A 26,988-nucleotide genomic window follows, 5' to 3' on the forward strand; every position below is an offset into this window, starting at 1 on the left:
CGCCGCTAAAACGTGACGGTGCATCCTCGGGAAACGCACGAGATGCAGGCGACACGTCGGTTCAAACTCCGTAACTCCAACACCGTGGCGCCACGTTGCCACCTCGCCTGTGCACGCCGCCAGTCTGGTTAGGCGCAACTTATGAACGCACGAGCGATATCGCACACCCTGGCTGCTATTGATTATTTCTAACTCGACCGACTCTTTCTACTTTCAAGGAAGCTAATGCTTGTTAAAAATTAATCCAGACGTTCTGATTTTCTTCAACCCCCAACCTTTAGATTTTTTGTGTTCTCACCCCCGCCCCTTTTCTGGAACGTGTGCGATTTAATGAGCACTTCTAAAGGCTAACAAGAGCTGGTCCACAGTTAGGTGCCGAATCCCATGGGCCGGGGAAGGAAGGAATTTTTTTTTAAATCACAGCTGCGAAAGCGCACCCAAGCAGATCCACACATGCTGACAGGAATGACAACTTCCTAGTTTGAATGGGAAAGGCACAACGACAACAGGAGGCAACTCTCTCGAGCCCTCCCTCAGGTTTTTTTCCCCATCATCATGCAATGAAAGAGTAAAAATGTAAAAAAAAATTAAAATAGGTTACGCAAGACATAACCCGAATGAGCAATTGTTAATAACAATCACTGCACAACCAATCAGATTTGTTTACGTTGCAGGACACGATGAGATAACGTTGCTGTGCCTTTTTTTTAATAACGTCAGTTGCGCTGTCTTCTGTCATCATAACGTAAACAGCCCAACGCAAGCACAGATTATAACACTTTCAATGCCAGGATAAAAAAAAACAATGACATTTCATATTCTTGGTTCTTTCGGTAAAGTCACGTAGAAGGGAAACAATAAAATAATAAAAATATAAAACAATCAAGAAAGAACCAAGAATATGAATCCCTGCAGTCACGAAAGCTTTAAATAAAAAAAATTACATTTCATGTTTAAGTTGCGCGACTATATTTTGACAACTGTCATTGAAACGAAACCGCTGGTGTCTATGATGTGCCCGTGATGTTGATGAGCAGCGGTGATTACCAAGCAAAGGATGGTAACGATGTTTTGTTCCCTCTTTATGGGATGTGAACGCGAGGGCTTACGTTTCACATCGCAGTGAACACCAGCTGTATCAACCATTCCGCCAGCATCTCAGGGTTCAGTGGACCCATCGGGTTTTTACAAACACAAACTGCGGCTGAATTTTTACCTTGGCCATGAATTTGGTCGCTTCTGAAAAAGAGCTACGTAGCACAGTGGGCCCTACCTGGTACAATACAAATATTTTTTTCTCTCCCAAAAATTATTACAACCGTGCCCCCAAATGACCAGCGACATTGCGGCTCACAAACAATAACAGACGAGGCAATAACCAAATGAGACAGTGGCCTTTTTTCTCTCTTTTATTTCCATTATTTATGAACGCCACAAAGGCATCCACCACCTATTAAAAGCGTGCGGCCAATTTATTAAATTGGCTTTCGCAATCGTACCTTTTATCGAAAAGGTGTAAATGGTTGGCCATCACAGTATTTCAGTGCCAAAAGATGTCACGTTACGTTCGGGGGCTCTGAAAAAATCATCTCAACAAAACACACCAGCTTTGTGAGCACTTTTGTATCCCGAGTTTGATGCTCGTCAAATGCATGAAGCACAGAAGAGCTTGCCCACGTTCAGCTGATGCCCTGTACCAAGGCAATAAATACTGTGTTATATACCTAATCTAATCAGTGGAGTGATTACATTAGATTGCCAAATGCCACACTCAGGAGTGCAGCAACACCATTGCCTGCCTTTCATTGCAAGGATGAAGAATAGGGGCTTTCCCTTTCGTGCTCCTTGCGATAGAGTATTAACACTTAGCTGGAAGTGGTTTCAATTTTTTTCATAATTGAAATATCTAAGATTACATCAGGAATTAATCAAGCTTTATAGCAGTCCTATTTTGTAAATTATGTTTGATGCACGTTATTCATTTGCAGGTGCAGATGCGTGCAAATCCTCTCCAGCGTGAACTATTCTCCCGTGCCATTTCCTGTAACTTTTTGGGAGGGGGATTTGTTCTGCTATGCACAGATTGTTCTGAATATTTTCTCAATATCAACCACGAAGGCAATTTCATTAATTCAAAATACGTCACCTGGATAATGCCTTGAGATGGAACGTCTCGTTTGCAAGGGTGTCCAGTCTGGGTCTGGTGAGGCTTATGTAATTTCAGCAGTGCGCTATCGCCATTTTATCATTAATAATAATAACACTGCAGTTGTTTTGTTATTGTCTCTTCACCTGTCCGTCCACGTTGCTTCCCGTGTGCCTCGCTCGGCCGGGGAGGGTGGAAGGGGGCGGCGGCCTACGAGGAGAGAGTCCCCCTAGGGAGGTGGCCGCGTCCTTCATGGTGACAGCGCGAATCAGTATCGACGCGCGAGGGATGTGCCGCCGTGAGCGGCGCGACGCACCATCGCCACGGTCTACACACGGCGGTGGCGCGCTCGCGCTAACGCGCCCCTCGCTCACGCGCCAGCCTCCACGGGCAGTGTCCCCTGCGGGGTGTGGGGGGTGTGGTTGATATCGCGCCATTCCGAAAATAAAATAAAACTTAACCGAGAAGATAAATTAGTTTAATCAGTGGAGTTAACACGAGTGTCATATTTACCGTAGCGTCACAACTTACGATTCATTACGCTAATTTTACAGACTTCAACAACAAGCGCCGGAGCAGGTACGCACAAGAGGCTTTAAAATAAAATGTTAATAAAAGTTAATGGACTGGTTTATTACACTGCCATAATTTAATGTAAGCATCGCTATTTTTCACACGCATGGTACAAAAAAAATGACAAGGGTAACTGTTTACATATGATCTAAAAGAAATTGCCTCTTTTTTACTGCAGAGAAAAGCTGGTGATTTTGTTGGATTATGAAATAAAACTCTCCGTGCAAAATGTATGATTGCCTTTGTATATATATACTTATTAATTTCGTTTTCAGGGTTTTAATGGGGATGAACACTTCCTAAAGTTATCGTAAGGTGCAAAGGGGCAGCCCTTTTCGGATATATTCTGGCCGCATCCCACTCGGCAAGACAGGGCCATCTGTCAGCTCACAGCCCGGCACGGGAGTCTCGAGATAAACATCACAGGAGCAGCGAATAAAAAAAATCTCGGATGGATCGCGAAACACGGACCGCGTTAATGTGGAATGCGGAACATGGAACGCTCACTAATCGACGCACAAAGAGCAGCAGCAGCAGCAGCAGCAAAAACACAGGGTAGGAAGGACCACTGGGAGAGCAACAGGTGCAATCACAGTGGCCTTGCCAGAAATATGCTGTATGGCAGCCGTCCCAAATGTGTTGCTGTATGGATAATTGTCTGCCGCTAATGTACGAACAATAGCACCTAACACAATGATTTGGCGCTTGAAAGCCTCCTACCCAAAAACCAAAGCACTAAATCCTTTAATATTCACCGACAGAGACTGCAGCTGAAATAAACAAAAAATGGCTTTAAAAAAACCCCGACGTTATCCATCTGTGCCGCGTATCGGCCACAAACGAGCGAGCAACGCGCAAGGGCCCCCCTTTCTTTCCCATTCTCTTCATAAACAGAGGCCGGTCACAATATCCCGCGTACATCTCTCCATCGTGAGAGAAACACGTTGTACCAATGGACATTCACCTGCTTATAAATAATGAATCGACCGACTAAAAATAGTCCCCAGCGGGCACAAGGGGCACCGCATGCCAGACGCGACTCTACATTTTCTTCAACCGTAAAATGTTTTTTTGTTTACACACAACGTGACTACCCGAGCCAATGATGAATAGAACCGTGTGTGCTTGCTGATGAATTCCATGAGAGTAAGGACGTTTGTGGGTGAGAACTCAAGAGACCGGGACAGAGTCTTGCATGCAAGTGACCTCGATCACCAAAGCAAGAAATGAAAAAGCAAAAGTGAAAATAGATTCCAGAATTGAAACCGATAGGACCGGTCTGGCCTGCTCGTCACTTCTCAACACCGCACACCCACCGCTCAACAAATCCCCACACGCAGCCGTTCCCTCTGGCAGCGCGGCCCTTTGGACGCAGCACTATTTATATCAAGGCCTCTTGGATGCCAGGAAATGTTTGATGCAACAAACTTTTGACATGTGTGTACTTCCCTTGCTTGAACCCTGCAGCAAGCGGCTGGGCAGGTCCACCACCGGTTAAAAGGGCAGACGGAACCAACTCCACTGACAGGCCTTCCATAAATAACTACTACTACTGATTCCCTTTTTGACCATCGCTTCATAAATACAAACCCGGCTCTGCTCCTTCACCCATGATCGCCTGTGCACGACTTGGAGGTTTCCGCTTAGCCGTGGGGTTGGGGCGACCGCAGGATTTGCTGAGAGTTGAGGCCGCCACTGAATGTTGGACAGCGTGCACACGTGGAGGTGCTGCTTGTTCCATCATGCACCGGCGAAATTTCATTGGGTAACCACAAGGGCACCGCCTCATTTCTCTTAACCTCGCATCAGAACGAGAATGCTCATGAATGATCGACGACGATTACGATGTCAATGAAGATGGAAACTATGTCGATGATGATGTTGGCAGTGATTACGATGACAACAATGATGATGATGATGCCAATACATCACTCATCTACAATAGCTCGTGTCATCTGCTCAATGGCAAAGATGACATTTGATGAGTACAACCGCTGAAGATAACGAGTGGCGGACACTATCACGGTATGGTTGCCCACCTGGTGCCCTTCGTGAGCACGCGAGCACAGGTTTCGCTGGAGGCGCCGCCAATTGCCCTGCCGGTCGCATGCGCGGAGCCGGGAGCACCGAGGAGCGGGCAACGCTGGGCGGACACGTACGCCGCTCGCCCTGGGGGGCGCCGGTTGGGCAGGGGGCAACGCTTAGCGTAGATTTCATGTGCACCTCTGAGACAACTCGCCCACAGCACGGGCGGATAGCAACTCCTCCCCCTTTGCTTTCCGATCGTTCTGACTGCACCCCGCTCTGCGTTTCCTTTCGTCGGTAGGCTGTGTTTTCCTTACATCGGAAGATGGCCCGGATAGCGTGTGCGCTCGTCACGACGCAACAGAAGCAACGCAAGCCCCAGCCTTGGGTCCTGATAGGAGTGCTCATCAGTTTGTGGGCTGCGTTGCCAGGCACTGGGAGCAAGACTACTTACATGCAAATTATCCCTGATGTCATATGATTGTGAATGAACCTCGCCGCCTGTCAACAGCTGCATACCACCCTTTTGTGCTAGATAATGACACATCGCGCATAGGCATAGCCGTAGAACATAGCAATCAAACAGCTGGGATGCTCAGAACATCAACACAGATGCTCGGCTATCACGACTGAGCAATGAGTAGATGCCAACACTGACGACAGGAATTGATATTTTTTTCCATCTCTCAAAAACATTGTCGATATCATTCTGTGTCCATTGTTAAAAATATTAGGGAGATTGCTTTTTATAACTGGAAAAATCAATAGTAAAACACAACACGGTTTTGAATTTTAACATGAAAATCATTTGTTATGATTTTAAGAGGGATTTATATATTAAAATGAAAAGATTAAATGAGAAATTTTCCATTTAAGTAGATGAGATATATTGTGGCATTAACACAATTAAATTCACACCACTACATACAGCTATCTACACAAACATAGTTACGTTTATGTATGGTACAAATAATAACATACATTTAATATTAACATATAGGTAAGCACAAAAAAATACAGCATTACCAATACAATTTTTTTATTTTTTAAACGAAAATACTTTTAAACAAAAAAAATGCTATTTGGCAAGAAAGAATAAACTGACGAGAGAAAAAAAAACAACCCGCACATTAAAATCCACACAGCAAATGTGAACTTACGGAGTGGACAGGGTTTGCGTGACGGAGCGAGCCACACCAGTTGCTACAAGAAAGCCCCCTCGTCCAAAACCACAAAAACAAATCTCTCCGTGCAGACGGCAGCGGCCGCCGCCGCCGCCGCTACCGCCGCCGCGTTACCTTGCGATGTCGCTTTCTGTGCCTCGGGTTGGTGGCCGATTTTTGGGCGGTTTTTGGCGTCTCCTCGCTCATAGTTATAGCCGCACCAGCAGCAGCAGCAGCCGTATCCGAAACGAAGGAGAGCCACGCAGGGAAGGCAGCGAAAAGGGAGGCGGAGGAGAAGACGGGCGGGCGGGCGGGTGGATGGATGGGCGGGTTGGGTGGGGAGAGGGAGGGGAGGGAGATAGCGAGAGATCGAGGAGCGTGGGACTGCAGCAGCGAGCAGGCTCCTGTGCGTTGCTGTGTGGCGGCGAGCGAGCGAGAGGCGCGGACGGGTGGGCTGGGTTCACTCTCCTGCTCCCTCCCCCCCTCTCCCACTCCCACTCTCTCTCTCTCCTCCTCTATCCCTTTCCCTCTCCGAGCTGTCAAGTCGAGGGAAGAGCCGCCCACCTTGCGTACTGTGAAATGACGTCACGGCAAGACACAAAAACCCACGTGCATTCTCTCCCTTGAGAATTGTGCCAAGCCCCTTCTTGTCACCCCATGTGTACGTGTGTCTTTTCCTTGTGCGTCTGTGTGCGAGTTGCTTGGCCATGTAAAACATATTGACAATTAATTTACACATGCGTCTTAGAGGCAAATCGGCAGCCGATTGACCAAATGTTGCTAAATTATTTTAAATATATGTAAAATGTATTCCACCCGACAATTGTTTATTCATTAATATTTAGCTGTTTAATTGTCAAAGTGATTTCCAGTTCAAGTGAGCATTAAGGCAGCACTCCTCTCCTGTTTATATCCTTGAGCCAGTGGAGGAAATTCCACATTCGTATGACAGAGGCGAGTTTGGCCATAGGACAACCACCATTGTCCTCCAAACAAAGTGATACTAATGTTATCGACCCAGAAGAGATGATGGGTTGAGTCAACCCGTAACCACGATTTTAATTCACAGCCTTCCATTTGCGAGCTGCTCGCTCTGCAACGCTGAGCCACCTGGCTGGCTTTTGTCTTCTGAGAACGGTGAGGAAAATCTACCACGGGATAAACAAAATAATTAACTTCATCCGATTGAAATGAATGTGTTTGTTATTAAGGTTGTGCATGTGCAATTATAGTTTGTCTAATAAAAATTAAGATGCGGGCGAGGTTTCGAGATAAAAACAAACGGCTGGATGAAGTCACCGTTCATGCACTAACTCTGAGGAATGCATACAAAACGCACGCGGAATTCACGTGGGGATTGTATAATGAGAGGGCTGCCTCTAATGCTGATACTTTGTCAAGCAAATGGAAGATTGGTTGAAGTATCGTTAAATGTCATGTCAGCATGTCCTCGGGACACCAACTGAATAGTCTAGAAGTGTTCAGCGTTTTTAGGACATGTCTTGCGAGTATCGATACAAACGATTATAATTTATGCTTCATTTGAAGAGTATTCTTTTCTTAAGAGCACTCTCATGGTTGGGGAAAGAAAAAAAACACTGTAGGGGAATCCATGTAATTTTACTTATTCGTGTGCTCATTCGTTTGTTTACTTGCACTGAAAAACATCGACTGAGCACGCGGTGCCAAGATCAAGCGATGCGAACCAGCGGCACTTGCCACGACATGATACCATGCTCGGAAGTAAAACCGCAACGTTTCACGAAGCTTAATGCCTCGTCGCGCCGCGGAATGTACACAAAATGAATTATATAAAGCGCCGTGAGCCCTCTCCTTCGCGTCGACGTTCAATACGGCCATGACATCATTTGTGCCTCAAGCCACCTCCGAGTTTGCGCACGCGCCTGGTCGTACGGCCGAGGCCTGCGAACTGTTGCTCGTTCACCCCGGGCCGGCAGCGCGCGCCTTCTCGGGACCACGTGGTCACGGCGTGAGTTATGGGCACTTTGGGAGTGACCTCCAGAGAGGAGCAACGACACCGAGGCGTGGAGCGGTGCGCACTGCATCTGTAAGTCAATAGCGCGCCCGTGCCCAGGGGATTCATACAAACCCACTTTAATCATGTGACATCTGGATTAGCTGACCCTATGTTGCTAAGCATTGCCCCCTTCCAAGGCCAGAATCCCTTCCGCCCCTGCCGACTCACCCGGGCGCTATTATTTTGTCTCCGTCACCACCCCACCCCCGCCTGGTGCCACCGCATTAACCGCCGATACCGGACCCTCTGACTCGGTGTACAGCCCGCAGCTGCAATCTCCGAGCCCTAAACGCGTTACGTCCACGGCACTCGGCCCAACCTTTCCCACCACCTCTTCAATCTCCCGGCTCCAATTTTCTCACAAGATCCCGACGGCAGATCGCCCTTGCGCGCACAAATGCGGGAAACTCAAACCGCCCCACAGCCGCTTGCCTGCCTCATGTGAACGCCTGCCATGCTCCTAACCATCGAGCAAAAGACGATCACCGCATTGCACACCTTCAGATGCGCTGCTGCAGCTGACTGGAATGCTCTTCCTTCCTATATAAGGACGCCACTGGAGCTCTGTAATTGTAAATCATCCAAATTGAAAACTAATTTCTTTAGAACTGATTTTTGTGTTTAGTTTGGTGTCCTTCCCCCGCACCTGTGATTAGCACGGTTGGCTATGTACAGTGCGAAAGAAGTTCAAGATACATAGATACTCACGGCCTTCAACGTTGCACTGCGGCCCATTCACTCTCTGACTGTGCGTGCCAAGCTGGAGACTAAAATTGAAGGGCAACGTTAAATCTGCGGCCGTGATTTTGCAAAAAAAAATTAATTGCCGTAAGATTTGTCAAAAGTATCCGTGAAGTGTGCCCCTCTTGCTGTCTATCTCACTCTTTCTATTTTTGCACCTGGGCTGTGTGGGCACAGTCCAATTGATCGCCGGCATGCCACACCAGCTAGCTGCCAGCCCGAGTGCAAGGTAACTCAGTATTCCCAGTCGGGGCGGCTCATCCACGCTCGCTGGCAGCACAGGCTGATATCGGATAAGAGGCGAGTCGATTAGCGCCGCCATCGCTGCCAGGGTGCTGGGCCCTGTCTGGCTTTACACGGCCGCGCAGGTGGGCAAGCCGCATGGCAACTCAGATTAGCGTGGTTGGCTAGGCACGGTGGGAAAGAAGCTCAACACACGTACACACATACGTACGTACAGAGCGATCCGTCGGCCCTTCACAGACATGCACTGCACAGCATGCACGGCGTAGAGCACACATCGCGCACACCCGGCGCAGCACGCACTGCGCAGAACGCGCAGCACACTCCGTGTAGCGTGCACCGTCCGGCACACACACGCGGCACCGCACACATGGAGCAGCGTGCAGAGCGCAGAACACACCCGGCGCAACGCACAATACGCAGCACGACACACCACACGCGCAGCACCACACGCACTGCTCACCACACACACTGCTCACCACGCAGCACCGCACGCGCAGCACCACACGCACTGCTCACCACGCAGCACCACACGCACTGCTCACCACACACACTGCTCACCACGCAGCACCACACGCACTGCTCACCACAAGCACAACGCAGCACCGCACACACACCGCACAGCACACAGCACCACTCACATTGCGCATTACGCATGCACTCGAGATGCACCCTGCACTCTGCCAACCGGCCTTTTCTGTCGAAGCCTCCACTCGACTTTTGCTCAGTAGGGGGAGGGGGGGGGGGCCGTTATGTGCCACTGATTCTGCTCTGCTACCCCCCCATCGTCTGCCCCCACACCCCCCGCTGTCCGTGCAGATAACTCCCTGGCCCTGTTCAAGCCCAGGCTCAAGACGACTTTCATTTGTTGCCGCAGAATATCGCCGACCGCCTCTGTCTATGAAATAAACAAGGTCACCGGTGTCTGCAGAGTGTCTTGAGATGCGGTCGCATTTAGATGCCGCGTGAAACCACGTTGTATGCTATTGGATTAAGCTCTGCTGAATGCGGTGGCACCGTCCCTTTGCAAAAGGAAACCTGAAAACGCGGTGATGCGATGTCACGCGTCCCTCCGTGAGACTCGTGCTACCTTTACCGTGGTGGAGAGAAAACGAATTCTGCGCAAAAAAAACGCGTTGACCATTAACGATGCTCCGGCGTCGACATCTGTCAGTGTGTGAGAGTGGCTGCTGCGGTCAGTGTGAAGCAAGCGTGGATGGAACGTTTGGGCTGCGTGACATCAATTTAGACGTCACTTTCACCGAAGCAACGACATTCATTATTCCATTTATCACGCGTTGTTGTTGTTGTTTTTTTAGTTGGATTAAGCACCGCTAATATTTGTAGGCATATGTCTACGTCGCCCGCAACGCGCCCCAGTCTCGTCAGAGCTCCCAAGCTGAGCAAGTTGGAGCCTTGCACAGTAATTGGATGGATGGGTGACCAACGTGGCCAATGGGACAGGTGCAATAGTGGTTCAGAAGCGTTGGCGTAGTGGTGAACGCGCCGCACTACGAACCTGGAGCCCCGAGTTCGATTCCCGCTCATGGCCAACACCAGTGACGATGATCTGAACCGGTCATGGGCCTACCCTAGGTCAAGTCAGCCTCAAATGAGTACGTGGTGCGGTGTGTAAACACTGCCACTAGGGAGACAAAGGCGGCCGGGCGTGGTGCTGGCCACCCACCCCCTCGTGTGCCGCTCCGGCCTTCATAGGTGCTCGCTGACAGCACTTGCCCCAACAGTCTGTTAAAGGCTATGCATCTTCGGGGCCGCATGTGCACGGATGGGGGACCACCGAGACTAAAGGGACAGGTGCTGCGCGCAGTTGAGGGCAATGCGGCAAAATACGTCGTTAATTCTCATTCATCAACCCACACTGACCAGTGTGGAGAAGTATGGTCAAACATCCCATCACAGCCGGCAAGGAGTTGAGAGATCCTTGTGTTTAGTTTGTTGTCCTTCCCCCGCTCCTTCGATGAGCGTGGCTGGCTACATACGGTGCGCGAAAGAAGCTTAACATACGTACATACATACATGCAGCAGTCGACTGCCAAAACGGGCTGTACATGTATGCATGTTTTTATTCTTATATTTTTTTTGTTAAGTTCAGCAGGAAGGGCCGAATACGCTGATGGGCTCCTATGTTATGGGGGTCCTGCGAGGACGGTGCCGGTGTGAGACTCTTGGTTCTCGTAGGGGTGGGGATTAGGATTTATTTCATTTTGCGAGATGCTGCTGAACAGGGCTTTGGGAGTTTAGTTTTAGTGCCAAAATGCAGTTTGTTTTCCATGATGTAAAAAGTGAAAAAAAACAATCGAATTGCAGAATTTTTGCAGCAATTTGGAAATATGCGGTTTGTTTAAATGTTGTTTTACATCTTCCCAGTTTTCTTCTTTCTTTTAAACAAAATAAGAAGGTTATCCATCTTAACTCCTTTAATTAATTATGCAACTTTTCATAATCAACACGACAAATCTTGGCAACAAACATGGGGTTAAATCTTGACTTCAAGTTTTCGTGACTGCAGGATTTCATATTCTTGGGTCTTTCGGTAAAGTCACGAAGATAGGTTGAAAGAAAATTTTAAAAAATAACAAAAAACTACAACGTTTCGATCGCGACACAATTGGTCGTCTTCAGCATCCATTTGTCAGGAAGAAGACCGCCTTGTGTTGCGATCGAAACGTCGTCGTTTTTTTTATATATTTTTTTATTTTCTTTGAACCTATCTACGTGACTTTACTGAAAGACCCAAGAATATAAACATGGGGTTACAAAAGTCAAATGGCGAGTATCGGCACATGCTTTACATGTAAATAAGTAAGAACATTTGATATTGCGCACTCTTATGAGTCCAGTCCATCACGAATGCGCATTCAGGAATGGCGAACCGGTCAAAGATTTAACCGGTCGGAAGATTTTACTGCAACGGATAGGCAAAATGTCACGTAGGAATCAACGTAACTTTTGAGCAATAACTAACGGACACGGAACCACTGCCGAAACGCCGTGTCCCCAGCATCCATTAGTCTGACTTTCCATCGCCGTTTTCTCTGGCTCCAATCAATAGACCCATCAAATAAAGAAATCCGTTTGCGCCAATGGGGGTGGTGATCACGTAATGCGGCGCATGCCCACAGACACACAGGCACACCGTGGGCAAGCCACAGCAGCAGCAGTTGCTGCAAAGCCTCGGAAAGAAATGCTAAAAAGTTGTTAAACGGCAATTATTTCATTTTCACGATATATATTTTTTTTACTCACTGCGATCACTGACAATACCACGTTTATGTGCGCGTGTGTTCGGGGCCCTCTTTGAGGTGATTTGTATGAAGCCTCCACCGTTTACGGGCTGAGCAAACCACGGAGGATGCTCACAAGTGTTCACACCAAGAGCTGCCTGCCTGCACTGATAAATGCGCCGCTTCCTCTGGCACAGTTTGTGATGCGAATTCATTTCTCCAGTGATGCCCGAGCGCACCTGACCTTCACAACGTTTCACCAAGCATTGCCCCCCCCCCCCCCCCGTCTTCCCTGCCCAACAATTGCAACACACACACACGTAGCAATAATGATTGTGATTCACAGTTGATTTTTGGATCAAATCGCGTGAGTAAAATGTGTCTCATACACCCTCAAGATGTCCTGTGAACAAAACGTGCTGGTTAATTATTACTGCTGCAGCACGCCGTTAATTTTGGACACGTTTTAAGAATTGGGTACGACGTTTCAACTGGATGTTACAGAAAGCATCATCAGACAGTTGCCAGAGCTTTTCTGGCAGATAAATTCTGGCAACTGCACGTGTGCTGAAGCGGCAATAAATTGGCACGGTCGTTCATCACGTGACAACTTAATTAATTGTCCGTGTCGGGTGGAGGAGGGTCTACCACGCATCATTCCTGTGCTGGTCACTGGAGTTGTTCACCACAGCTGGTCAGTGCGGGATCGTGGAAGGGGTATAGACAACCGATTCAGATAACACTCATGCATGACCAGGAATAGAACTCAGGTCGCCGGAGCACACGAACCACTGTGCTACCGCTCAACGGTAAACACAAACCGAGTGTACGTAGGGTTTCAGGAAAGTGCATGACCCACGTATCGAAATCACCACTTGCGAACTTCCGATCACACATATTGAATGCAGACTTCAACACAGATCCCCCGTGTGGCCTGTACAGACTGATGGGGCAAGTGCTGTTAGCGAGCACCTACTAAAGTCACCAGGGCATGTAAGGGGGTGGTGGTATGGCCAGCACCACAGCCAGCCACCTTTGTCTTCTCAGTGCTGATGTTTACACACCGCACCAGGTACTAAATTAAAGCGGAGTAAACCTAGAGAAGACACGAACCGGCTCAGATGTCACTCACTATTGACGTTAGCCATGGCCGCTAACAAAACCCAGGACCACTGGGTTTGCAGTGTAGTCCACGAACCACTCCACATACAGCTCCCCCATTGTAATGAACGAATTAACACACACACACAAGTATAACACAAAATCGGCGCTATGCAACGATACACTTGTGCGTATCGAAATCGCCACGCCGCAGACACGGCACCACTACGGCAGAGCAGCTTGCCTCCAGGGGTGAACGTTCCCTTTGAAAGGTGATCAATGACGCAGACGCGATATCTGTGTTCCCCCCCCACCCCCCGTGCGCAGCGCGCGAGCAGAGTGAGAGACCGGCTCGGCGGCGAGAGATCGGCTCGGCGGCGTGAGAACCTCGCGTCGTGGGTGGAGGAGGTAGCCATCCACAACGGGGTGCTCCACGGCTCAACGAACGCCCTCTGCAGCCGCACGCCCGCAGTTAACGCGGCAGAGCTGTGAACGCAGCCGAACGCTCCACGCCTCACAGCAACGAGGGCCGGAGTTGCGATTCTCCGACTCGGGCGCCTCTCTGACTGAAGTTTTGTCAGTTCTCCCCCTGTTGGGCATGGGTTTCCTCTGGCGTTTTCTGCGGATTTCCTCCCCACAGCTAAAACAAAACATACAACGTAACTGGAATTGACCAAACATCTCTCAATGCCGAAAAAAAAAGAACGTTCAAATTACTCAATTGGGATTACAGTAAATCTCCATTTAACGCGTGGCGTTCACACTACGCGTTTTCGCTTTCACGCAGTTTTTCTTTTATGGAACATATTTCTTTTAACGCGCACAGCGCCCACTATACCACAAGCCTATCGCGTAATAGACGATTCACTATAAAGTCAGTGTAGCGCGTGACGGATTACTCGCTATAACGCGAGTCTAGCATGTCACGGACTACTCGCTATAACACGAGTCTAACAGGTGATGGACTACTCACTATAACGCGAGTCTAGCGTGTGGCGGACTACTCGCTATAACACGAGTCTAGCGTGTGACGGACTACTCACTATAACGTGAGTCTAGAGTGTGATGGACTACTCGCTATAACGCGAGTCTAGCATGTCACGGACTACTCGCTATAACGCGAGTCTAGCGTGTGATGGACTACTCGCTATAACGTGAGTCTAGCGTGTGACGGACTACTCGCTATAACACGAGTCTAGCGTGTGACGGACTACTCGCTATAACACGAGTCTAGCGTGTGACGGACTACTCACTATAACGTGAGTCTAGTGTGTGACGGACTACTCGCTATAACACGAGTCTAGCGTGTGACGGACTACTCACTATAACGTGAGTCTAGTGTGTGACGGACTACTCGCTATAACACGAGTCTAGCGTGTGACGGACTACTCACTATAACGTGAGTCTAGCGTGTGACGGACTACTCGCTATAACGCGAGTCTAGCGTGTGACAGACTACTCACTATAACGTGAGTCTAGTGTGTGACGGACTACTCACTATAACGTGAGTCTAGCACGTGACGGACTACTCGCTATGACGTGAGTCTAGAGTGTGACGGACTACTCGCTATAACGCGAGTCTAGCGTGTGACGGACTACTCTTCTGAGCGTGTGATGGACTACTCTTCTGAGCGTGTGATGGACCACTCTTCTGAGCGCGTGATGGACTACTCTTCTGAGTGTGTGATGGACTACTCTTCTGAGCGTGTGACGGACTACTCTTCTGAGCGTGTGATGGACTACTCTTCTGAGCGTGTGACGGACTACTCTTCTGAGCGTGTGATGGACTACTCTTCTGAGCGTGTGATGGACTACTCTTCTGAGCGTGATGGACTACTCTTCTGAGCGTGTGACGGACTACTCTTCTGAGCGTGTGATGGACTACTCTTCTGAGCGTGTGATGGACTACTCTTCTGAGCGTGTGATGGACTACTCTTCTGAGCGTGTGATGGACTACTCTTCTGAGCGTGTGACGGACTACTCTTCTGAGCGTGTGATGGACTACTCTTCTGAGCGTGTGATGGACTACTCTTCTGAGCGTGTGATGGACTACTCTTCTGAGTGTGTGATGGACTACTCTTCTGAGTGCGTGACGGACTACTCTTCTGAGCGTGTGACGGACTACTCTTCTGAGCGTGTGACGGACTACTCTTCTGAGCGTGTGATGGACTACTCTTCTGAGCGTGTGATGGACTACTCTTCTAAGCGTGTGATGGACTACTCTTCTGAGTGCGTGATGGACTACTCTTCTGAGCGCGTGATGGACTACTCTTCTGAGCGTGTGACGGACTACTCTTCTGAGCGTGTGACGGACTACTCTTCTGAGCGCGTGATGGACTACTCTTCTGGGCGTGTGATGGACTACTCTTCTGAGCGTGTGATGGACTACTCTTCTGAGCGCGTGATGGACTACTCTTCTGAGCGTGTGACGGACTACTCTTCTGAGCGTGTGATGGACTACTCTTCTGAGCGTGTGACGGACTACTCTTCTGAGCGCGTGATGGACTACTCTTCTGAGCATGTGACGGACTACTCTTCTGAGCGTGTGATGGACTACTCTTCTGAGCGTGTGATGGACTACTCTTCTGAGCATGTGACGGACTACTCTTCTGAGCGTGTGATGGACTACTCTTCTGAGTGCGTGGCGGACTACTCTTCTGAGCGTGTGACGGACTACTCTTCTGAGCGTGTGACGGACTACTCTTCTGAGCGTGTGATGGACTACTCTTCTGAGCGTGTGATGGACTACTCTTCTGAGCATGTGACGGACTACTCTTCTGAGCGTGTGATGGACTACTCTTCTGAGCGTGTGATGGACTACTCTTCTGAGCGTGTGGCGGACTACTCTTCTGAGCGTGTGATGGACTACTCTTCTGAGCGTGTGATGGACTACTCTTCTGAGCGTGTGACAGACTACTCTTCTGAGCATGTGATGGACTACTCTTCTGAGCGTGTGATGGACTACTCTTCTGAGCGTGTGATGGACTACTCTTCTGAGCGTGTGATGGACTACTCTTCTGAGCGCGTGGCGGACTACTCTTCTGGGCGTGTGATGGACTACTCTTCTGAGCGTGTGATGGACTACTCTTCTGAGCGTGTGACGGACTACTCTTCTGAGCGTGTGATGGACTACTCTTCTGAGCGTGTGACGGACTACTCTTCTGAGCGTGTGATGGACTACTCTTCTGAGCGTGTGATGGACTACTCTTCTGAGCGTGTGACGGACTACTCTTCTGAGCGTGTGACAGACTACTCTTCTGAGCGTGTGACGGACTACTCTTCTGAGCGCGTGGCGGACCACTCTTCTGAGCGTGTGATGGACTACTCTTCTGAGCGCGTGACGGACTACTCTTCTGAGCGTGTGATGGACTACGCTTCTGAGCGCGTGGCGGACCACTCTTCTGAGCGTGTGATGGACTACTCTTCTGAGCGTGTGACGGACTACTCTTCTGAGCGTGTGATGGACTACTCTTCTGAGCGTGTGACGGACTACTCTTCTGAGCGTGTGATGGACTACTCTTCTGAGCGCGTGGCGGACCACTCTTCCGAGCGTGTGATGGACCACTCTTCTGAGCGTGTGGCAGACTACTCTTCTGAGCGTGTGGCGGACTACTCTTCTGAGTGTGTGATGGACTACTCTTCTGAGCGTGTGACGGACTACTCTTCTGTGCGTGTGACGGACCACTCTTCTGAGCGGCGTGGGTGTTGCTGCTGCTACTGTAGTACTGTAGTACTGATACACGCTGTGTTACACAGCATGCCTTCAGCTTCCTCCTCAGTCTTTGTTCCAGTATCTTTGTTCACACACCATCTCTCTCACACGCTTTATATTTAAATAAATGTCACACAAAACAAATTTATAGAAATAATATATAGACACCACATTTTAAAAGAAACAAGTAAACAGTGTACTGTCAAATAAAAACTAAAATTCAATTACGGGTTGGAACGGTACCCCAACCTTTACTGTTTTTCCTCAAGGAAAAATCACTCGCGCTTAACGCAAATTCACTTTATGCGGCAATTTTCAGGAACGCAAACCCCACGTTAAGCAGAGACTCGCTGTACACATGGCAGCAGCATCACCGTCTACTGTGAAAACATGGCAGGACCCTCCGGAGAAAGCGTCTTGAGACTCGGTAATCATAATAATGTACACTATGCTGTTTTTGGGTTGTACCTGTAGAATGTCCGACAATCCAGTCCATGTACCAAGTACTCATTCGTAGGTGAAGTCGACTGCCGCTTGTCGATCCGCTGCTGCATGAGGGTCCTCCCCGCGCCGTGTGGGGAAGAGCTTTTGTGTCAAACTCAGTCACCACGTTAAGTACACATGGTCCACATGGTATCCATGGCATCCGAGTAGCGCACGGCTATAACAGAAGCTCTCCTTCACACACGAGTGTAGTCTGCTGGTAGGGGGTTCGATGTTTTGCCGCGTGGTTTTAACCAATTTTAGGAATTTGCTCATAAAGTCCGTGCTTGGCAAATTTGGACCGTGACACCGGCACACGTGACATTTCTGTTTTCCAATCAGGTCAGGGAATCTTTAATGGCCACTGTGAAGCAGACGGCGCGGATTGTCTTTTGGGTGATAAAACCGCGGTAATTAACCCTGCTGGGCTCGAACCGTGAATCTCTGCAGAAAAGCGGAAAATGTGCTCCCGTAGGGCCGTGCCACCGCATATTTCCACGTGCCGGTCAGCGAGGGGTTGGTGAAAGGGGTGGGGGGGAGCGACCACACCTGGTGGCTGGGAATCAAAACTCAGTTTCACGAGGTTTGCAATGGACCAATCACTGCATCGCCGCTATGCTATATCGTGCGCGATCAATACATACTGATGAGAAACTGGCACGTGGTTCAAGCGTACTGTCTGACAGGGAAAGCATGAGCAGATTGAGAGAACTGATAATTAATAATGATCGGAGTGTGCAGACCATTATGGCGATGCATGTCTCACTGGGCTGATGTTTGCTTTGCAGTAGGAAGATCAAGGTTTGAACTCAACGTATGCTCTGGGTCTCCCTGTGAAAAGTAATTTCGTATCACAAAAGGCTCCAACCCGTAAAAATATACGTGTGTGGCTATACGTGCATTATCTATCAAATCTGTCGAGAATTCAGATTCGGCAAAATTAAACAAATAAACGTGCCAAAGCTCGTACACTGTGAATATTGCGCGCCGAGGTGGGCAATTTCCACACCGCACGCACGGCAAACGCGCGTGTACATGCCCGCTCTGCACACGAGAAGCAGCCCCCTCCACCCTCCCCCCTCGGCTTGCCACGACGGCGCCACGCGCACACAGGTGCTCGCGGGACTCAGTGCCGCTGGCGTGGGCGGTGAGGTGGGTGCTCCGTGTCAGCGCTCGGTCTGCCAGGCCGATTCATCTCATCCACACGGGGTTCAACCACCCACACCGCAAGTCACAGCGCTTCTCTGTCCGCTTCTTCCCTCGTAACTGCTCCACCTTGGAATTCTCCCCCCCCCCCCCCGTCGTCTCTGTTTCCCAGTCTTGCAATGACCCTCGATAAATTCAAGGAATGAGTTAAACTCGCGCACGTGACTTTGGGGGGGGGGGGGCTGTTTGTCGCTGGCCGCTTGGTGCATGGGGCCCGTGCTCAGCGGCCGTGATTAACAAAACTGAAAAGTGCGACAGTGTGTGCCGGCGAACAAGGGCTGCAGTGCCTGTGGCGTTATGTAACGGTGTTCCCAGGCCATTTGTACAGTTAAAGGAAGATGCCCACTTGCCAAAAATAAAAAGTCAGCTTCTGCAAGGAGCGGAATGTGTAATCCACACTTTATTAAAAGCAACCGCACAATATACTCTACACACCCATCCTAAGACACCCACAACACATCCATTGATGGGGAAAGTGATATTGGAATTCCATGCCTTGCCAATGCTCCTTATGAACACCGGTTAAGTCACAGTAAGCGGCATTCCAAATCTATTGTCTCCTGGCAAAAGATGCGCTGCTAAGCCTGGCGCACGTTGCAACCTTATGACTGGCACCGACTCGGCTTACAAGCGTAAACCGTGACTGGCACGGCGGACTCTGGCAGGAAGTGACATTAGTGCTTCGAGCAGAGCCAAATCTGGCGGCGGCTACAGCCGCCGCCGCGTGTGTCCGAGTGCTGATAGTACATCAACCCTCGGGGCCCGCGCACATACGCACGTCAAAATCTGCTCAAGCCGCCGTGCCGTACTTATTAAGAAAAAGTGCCTCATTGCAACGGGGCTTTCCCGTTATTAAAACGCACTTGCCAATATTAAATGAAACATTGCATTGAAAGTTACGTAAATAAAATATTACGTAAATAAAACACAAGATGGTGCTTGCTTTCACGGAGCAGGCTGAAAATACTTTGCACATGTGTGGATGTGCTGCTGTTGTAAATAACCAACAAATGAAAAACAAGTTTACGTGAAGTCCATTGTAAACATGCATGGAGATTGATTTGACACTTAATGCACCAGGTCAGTTTGCCTTTCAAAAAAGCAGAGCTGCCAAATGCTTGAGGTAGTGAATCTAAGAAAACCCTTGAGATATTCAAATGAGATCTTATGCAAACAAAGATCTCACATGCTTCTCCCAGTAGGGCACCATCATTCAATGAGGCACATAGCCTTGATTCCACCGTTACCCAAAAAATGATATACTTCAATAACATCATCACAATAACTGCAACAATGAGAGTTTATCAAATTGTGGATTTACAAACACAAATGCAGCAGTTTAAATGGCTAAACGTGCTTTTTCTGTTCATCGGAATAACATGCGTTTTTGTTTTCGGTTTTATTACAGATTCCTATCACAAAGCAATACGCCGTTTGCATTCGATAGAGACGGTCAATAATGAAACTGTGAAACAGCCATTTGTGCATTCAAGTTCATATGCAATTGTAAACAATGACCTTGGCCAGAGCCGCCAGTCTTAGCATACATCAATACAATTGCATTCTTATTTGCTAATTCATGGCCCACGTGCGCCAATGAACTTGTGATTCTTCCACATTTCGACTGTTCTTAGCGATTGCGTTATTGTGGCAGAGCTTGGGCTAAGTGTAAAAGTTTGCTTGTTTTACCCTCTATTCGCTTTCTCGGCACCACCAGATCTCAACAAATCACGACTCATTAAATAAAAAACAAACTTAGGGTGTTAATTAAGGCTTTTTCGGGTTACAAAAAAAAGAGCACAAAGGAGACTTTCAACCAACTGGGCCAAGGTTGGTTGATCTTGGATCAAACATTGGTCCATTATCAACCAAAATTGGCCCAACATTGCAAGTTTACTGGGAAGATTCTGTCGTGTCAACAATGCCACTGTGCTTTTTGCCTAATGGCTTGGAAGGGAAAAGTAAATTGCACTATTTTATTCGAAATGTACTGCCTCGGTAGATTTGACTAAAGTGGTCAAATCTAAAAAACTGCATGATTTTATATTACCAAATTTTAAATAAAACCCCAGTAAACATGAGAGTGCCCAGTACCCCAAGCGTGAACACTACGGCGCCCGTTCTCTATGCCGCAAGCATCAAATGCCGATTGCACCGTCAGCATCAATAGCGAAATTTAAACGAGAATTGGCTGAGAGAGAGTGAGAGTAACACCAAAGCGAGGAGTGATGCGCTGCGTATCTTGCATACACTCGACATAACTTTATAAAAAAAAAATAGTTTAAAAATTCAACGGGACAAGCAGTTGTGACGACACCGTCTGCCATTGCCGCCTGTCAGGTGACCTGTTGCTGCGCCTTCACAATGGAATTTTCCGTGATGCGATCGACGCTCGGTCGGTCGGGACGCCGCTATCATTCGACAACACTAAATATACGCGTGCGTGCGTGCGCGCGCGCGACAGTGGACAATATGACGTTTTGTTTTCACTGCAATCGTATCATAATCGTCACGATCATCATCAACATCAGCCAGGTTCATTCTACAGCTGGACGAAGGCCACGCCAAGCAGCTGCCACCTCTCTCCATGCTGCAATGTAAACAATCAATCCAACTAGCTCTCGTGCAGGAATGTATATCATCGCTGCATCTCCTTGTCGATCTATAATTGTACGCTATATATGTCTATTGATGCAAAGATGTGGCACAGTAAAAATAGGACAACTGTTGATTTTAGCTTCAAGTGCATGCGTGGCATGTGACATGTCACTGATTTGTTCATTACGATAATTTATAAATGCTTGCAATGTGCGTCGGATCATTAATCGAAGAATCAGTTAGATATAACTTATGCAATTAGATGCAAGTGGCACACTCTTACGTTTAGACTTGCTCACAAAGACAGAACAAATGAGAGAACAAAGACGAACCAGGACCCTGACGCCTGCTGCATATTTTGAGTTTGCATGTTCTCCGCGTGGTTGCGTGGGTTAAATCCGGATACTCCGGTTTTTCCCTCCACATTAAGAAACATGCATTAAGATCATTTGGCTGCTATACATTTCCACGTTAAAAGCCACTTCATTGGGCTATCGTTTGTGGCCAGGTCGCTTCTGAATAAGAGCTAAATAGCTCAGTGTGTGCACGTATGTTGAACTCCTTTCGCACCGTACGTAGCCAACAGTGGTAATCAGAAGTACGGGGGGAGGACAAACTAAACACAAAAATCAGTTCTAAAGCAATGCGTTTTCAAACTAGATGATTTAAAAGTGCAGTGGGCTTTACCTGGTAAGATAATATAAGATAGTTTGTTTCACGAGATAAAAACAAATCTGAATGAAATTTACTGCGAGTTAGGAAAATTTATAGAATTGCTGTGAGGGGGGGCAGAGGGGTGGGGTGCAGAAGGGGGAGGGGGGGTGGATAGGGGTGAGGGGCTGATGGGGGGTGAGGGCAGTCGATGGGGGATGAGGGGGGGTGAGGGGGGATCGTTATAGTCGCAGTGCTACCACATAAGCTGGACTCTTATGTGTGTTATTGATTTTAATAAGCACTCATGAGTAACGCATCACAAACACTGCTTAATTATTCACGCGGACACCATTAACATTTTACGAACATTTTCAATGTGCAAATTCTCACTCGGTGGTGATCACGTCAGGGTAGAGATTTTAGCATTCTAAGTTTAAATGTTGCATTTGCTATTACAGTCTGTTTATTACTGGCGTGGAGTATTTATCATCAAATAAAATTCCAAACTAACACTTGCACAGCTGATGTGAATACAAAGGAGGCAGGAATTAAGGTTTATCGATACGATGGCCATTTCAACGTTTAAATATTATTGCGAGGGCTCTTCTCAAGCTACCCCACCGGCAAAATCATCTCCAGCTTCAACATCGACCGTCCACCCCTTGCTGATGCCACGAGGCTCGATCTATAGCCGTCGACTCCGGATAGCCCATGCACAGCCCACTCGAGTTGTACACCGCGCCTCAATGCGGCATCTTTCTCCCGCTAAACCGGACCCAGAATGGAAGTCCTCCTCATTGGCCCTAAAAGCCTCCAGTCTGAGTGCGCTCCCCCCCGTAAAGTCGAACAGCGAGCTGGCTAAAGCGCCCAAAATCGGCGGCGAGATGTTAATTACCTCGCCTGGTATATAGCAGGTCGTGGGTTCGATCCCAACCCTGCACCTGTATATTTGGAGTTTGCATGTTCTCTCCGTGGTTGCTATATATTTCCACATGATAAGCCACTTCGTTGAGCTATCATTTGTGGTCAGGTCACTTCTGAAAAAAGCTATATAGCTGAATTAATTTGTTCTCCTCAGGGTTATAGTTCAGCCCAAGCTCTTGGTCTCCTCCTCCCACAACTCCCAAGTCGGTACGACATCCTCATTCTTTCGCTATTGAATGGTCTTCATTTTCACAGTGACCGGACCATTTCACTGCATGACTTCACAATATCGTGACGGGCCCAGCGATAAAATGTTCGCTGCTTGTTGCAAAGGTTCGTGGTTAGAACCTGGAAAGCCGCCCTGGTCATTACTGCCGGTGTGTTAACCATGAAATATGCATAATTCATAAAGAAGGTTTTGGGTTAGATCGTGTAAGTATAAATGTGTCGTAACCCACCACCACCCGACACAGCCAACCAGTAAGGCTTGTCACGTAAACAAAACGTGCCAATTAATTACTACTTCAGCCCACCGGTATGTTGGAGAGTAAATCCACAACATTTACAATTTGAGTACTGTGACGTTTCACTAGTAATTATGTAGTGACATCGCGGGACCAGTTGTAGTGAGTTCAACTGACTCGCAAACGTACTCTTTGGAGGCAACACATTTATAAACACCAACACACGTGGTAACTGCCCCTGAACAGAATAACAACCTCTGGTGGTGACCACCAGGCTAATTGCAATAATTACAATGTAACTAGCTACAACGGACCGGACCACAGCTTGGATCCCGGTCCACGTGTTGGAGACTCTGCAGGACGTAGAACGTAGACAAAGGTTTCTCCAGGATGAACAACAACGCCGGTCCCTCTGGGGGACCCGGCTTCTATCCTCTGCGGCGTGGCCGGCTCCGCCCATGGCCACGACCACCTTCCAGAATCCTCTAGCAGGTTCTAGACCCTGACACGTGACCACACCTAGCCCCCACTTGGGGGCCCTGTGTAGACTTAACCGGTCCCGTGTCATCTGGGGTCAACCAGAGTGCCACGGCCGTTAGGAACCCCATTTCCATGGCCGGCACTCCCACACCCTATCCTGTAGGGGCCGGCACTGGACGCCAAGCGTGGTGCCATCCAGCACTGTCAGTCAGCGCTCACCGAGCCCCTCTAGGGCCGGTACTGCACCCACATCCACTGTGGTGTCCGCGATGTCGCTAGGGCCGGCATTACACAGTGACATCCCGCGATGTCGCTACAATTACATAAACCAGCATCACCGGGCGCCATCTGCTTGACAGTCGACGTTAAAGACCACCCAAGGTCATTCGAAACGAGTAGGTCATCGTGTGCCGGCATCACGGTTCAAATAAGAAATATTACCGGCAAGTTACTCAATTGGGATTAACATTGCTGCCCCCTGATGTGAAACTCCTGCAGACTGTGCCTTCGTTATAGCCATGCGCTTTAATAATGGCGCGAATGGCAAATGAACAAAATTATTACTATTTCACCATCTTTAAACTCTCTACCTTACAGCCTTCTACCACCTCACTCTTTTCCTCTGGGAATTAACAAAAGAGATGCCTCCACGTGTCCTCCTCATATCTGCAGAGCACCTTGAGGTGTGGTCGTGTCTAGATCCCTCAAAAATCAAAATCGCACTGAACTGCATTCTAAGAGAAAGAATCTCACAAATATAAATTGGAACAAAGACGGTCACCGCATCACACGCTTTCAGATGTGCTTCCGCGGCCGTCTGGAACACTCTTCCTTCTGATATCAGGAAGCCACTGGAGCTATGCACTTTGAAATCTAGATTGAAAACTCATTTCTTAAGAACTGCTTCTCATGTTTAGTTTGTTGTCCTCCCCTGCACTTCCGATTAGCACGGTTGACTACGTACGGTGCTTAACAAGTTCAACATACATACAATTGATCTTTAAAGGGTGTTTTTTAAAATTATAATTAGATTACTCCTTTAGTCAGCATCTCCGGCGCTTGACTGGTATGCGACACACCGCTCGCGCTTCGTAAATCACGTGAGGACCCCGCGGTCGCATTCGGCGAGGGGCGGCGTGTCTGCGGGGCCGGCCCGGCAGGCGTGCGCGACGTCGCGATTACGCGCACTCACGGACACCCGTCGCTGTCACGCAGAGGCATGCTAACGAGACACGAGCTGACGGACGGCGCCAATTCATCCGTGGCAGGCGGCATTGTCACGGCAGCGAGGGGCAGTGACGGAGGTGAACTGCGGCAGAGAGCCACGGCGTCGGCTGTTATTTTTGACTTGACAAACCACAAACCTCAGGTGGGGTACCTCCGACTTTACCACGCGTGCAGTCGCGACTGGGAGCAAAAACCTTTTAATGTCGAGTTTCTCAAACTGTGACGAAAATGCCATCCACTTTCAGGAAGCAGGGAAATAATTCATCTGTACTCTGTGCTGATGGTTGTTTTACATTTTAGCGGGTGTACTGCAGGGTAAATAAAGTAAACAAGAAACTCATATTTCGGGTGGCAGAGTGGTGCAGTGGTATCAGTTGTGCCTGATAGAAATAAATGCCTGAGATTTATTTCCAACTCGGGCGCATTTCTGTGCGGCGTTTTTATGCTCTCCCCCTATTATCCAGAAGGTGAGTGTGTTTTGTGAGCGAGTGTGTGTGAGTGGGGAGCGGTGGTGCAGCGGTGGTGCAGCGGTTAACACAAGTGACACTTATCTGAAACGGTCCTGGGCCTCGCCTAGGTCAACTCAGCCTCAAATGAGTACCTGGTGTGATGTGTAAACATCGCCACTCGGGAGACAAAGGCGGTCGGGCATGGTGCTGGCCAACCACCCCCTTGTGTGCCGTGCCGGCCTTCATAGGTGCTCGCGAACAGCACTTGCCCCAATAGTATGTTAAGGCGATACAGCGGATCTTTGTCTTCATTTTGGTGAGTGGAGTTTGTATGTTCTCTCCCCATGGTTCTCCATGGGTTTCCTCCAGGTTCTCCAGGTTCCTCACATAATGTAAATGGTATTGACCAAATACCGCAATGCTGAAAAATTACCTACAAATTACTCACTTGGGATTACACGCAGCAGCAACATCTTCACCTCCTGTAAAAAAAACACTGCAGGACCCTCGTGAAAAAAACTGCCTTGAGACTCCGTGAGACTTTCCTGGGTAAACGATCGCGATATTAATAATAATAATCTTGAATTGAACAAGAAAATATAATCTTCATATCCTAACGATAACCCTAACCATGTGAAAAAGCACAGAACTGAGAAGACGTGCGCAATAGGGCGACGATCGGCGCACACAAGCGTGCTGTTGGCAAAGGCTTTAACGAGCTTGGCGCCTGAGATTGCACTAAACCATCTCCAGCAAATGCTTAGTGACAATAGAACGGAGGGCGCACTCCTTACCAGACCCTTTGATACATTCATTTTGTAGATTCACCAGTTATCATTCTTACATTCGGGCCATGCGTCTCTATGTTTGGCATTTGCATGTTCTCCCCGTGTGGATTTTTCTCCAGGTCCTCCGATTTTTCCCTACACATTTAGAAATATGCGTTTAGAGTACAGCATTTGGCTGCTATACATTTCCACGTAAGCCATTTCGTTGAGCGATCATTTGTGATAGCCATATCGATTCTGAAAAAGAGCTATATATCGCTCAGTGAGCCTTACCTGGTAAAATAAAAAAAAGTTTATAATAGTTAGGGCCATGTCTCCCTTCAATACCTACTATAATCACCCAGGAATGTCTGTCCTTAAACGCTCGTGACGTCTCTCACATCGACCAGCGCCCCTCATTAATATTCATGAGCAGGTGACGTCTTCCAAATGGACACCTCCCCACCACTCCTCAATAATCATGAGCGGGTGACGTCACTCAATATGGAGTACTCCCCCCCCTTACTAATAATCAAGCGCAAGTGACGTCACTCCACATCGAACAGCCCCCCTCATTAATAATCATGAGCAGGTTACATCCTCCACATGGACCCCCCTCATTAATAATCATGAGCATGTGACATCACTCCACATGGAGCACCCTCCCACCTCATTAATAATCATGAGCAGGTGATGTCACTCCACATCGAACAGCCCCCCTCATTAATGATTATTATAAGGTGACGTCC

At 48.5% G+C, this 26,988-nt stretch overlaps 1 protein-coding gene across 2 annotated transcripts in view; it reads right to left on the reverse strand.

The window, feature by feature from the left end:
* The window catches only part of LOC116940156 (uncharacterized), a 232,355-nt gene that overhangs the window by 193,449 nt on the left and 11,918 nt on the right, over positions 1–26,988 (reverse strand). The window contains exon 1 of one of the 2 annotated variants that reach the window (XM_076065536.1): positions 6,043–6,211. The exons of the other annotated variant lie outside the window; for it this stretch is intronic. Within the exon in view, the coding sequence (XP_075921651.1) occupies positions 6,043–6,114 (72 nt within the window). The 5' untranslated portion in view covers positions 6,115–6,211. Of the gene's footprint in view, positions 1–6,042; positions 6,212–26,988 lie in introns of those variants that run through there. 2 annotated transcript variants of the gene reach the window in all.

This window comes from Petromyzon marinus, chromosome 8 (assembly GCF_048934315.1).
Source record: "Petromyzon marinus isolate PM22_M1 ecotype Great Lakes invasive population chromosome 8, UKy_Petmar_22M1.pri1.0, whole genome shotgun sequence".
NCBI lineage: Eukaryota > Metazoa > Chordata > Hyperoartia > Petromyzontiformes > Petromyzontidae > Petromyzon > Petromyzon marinus.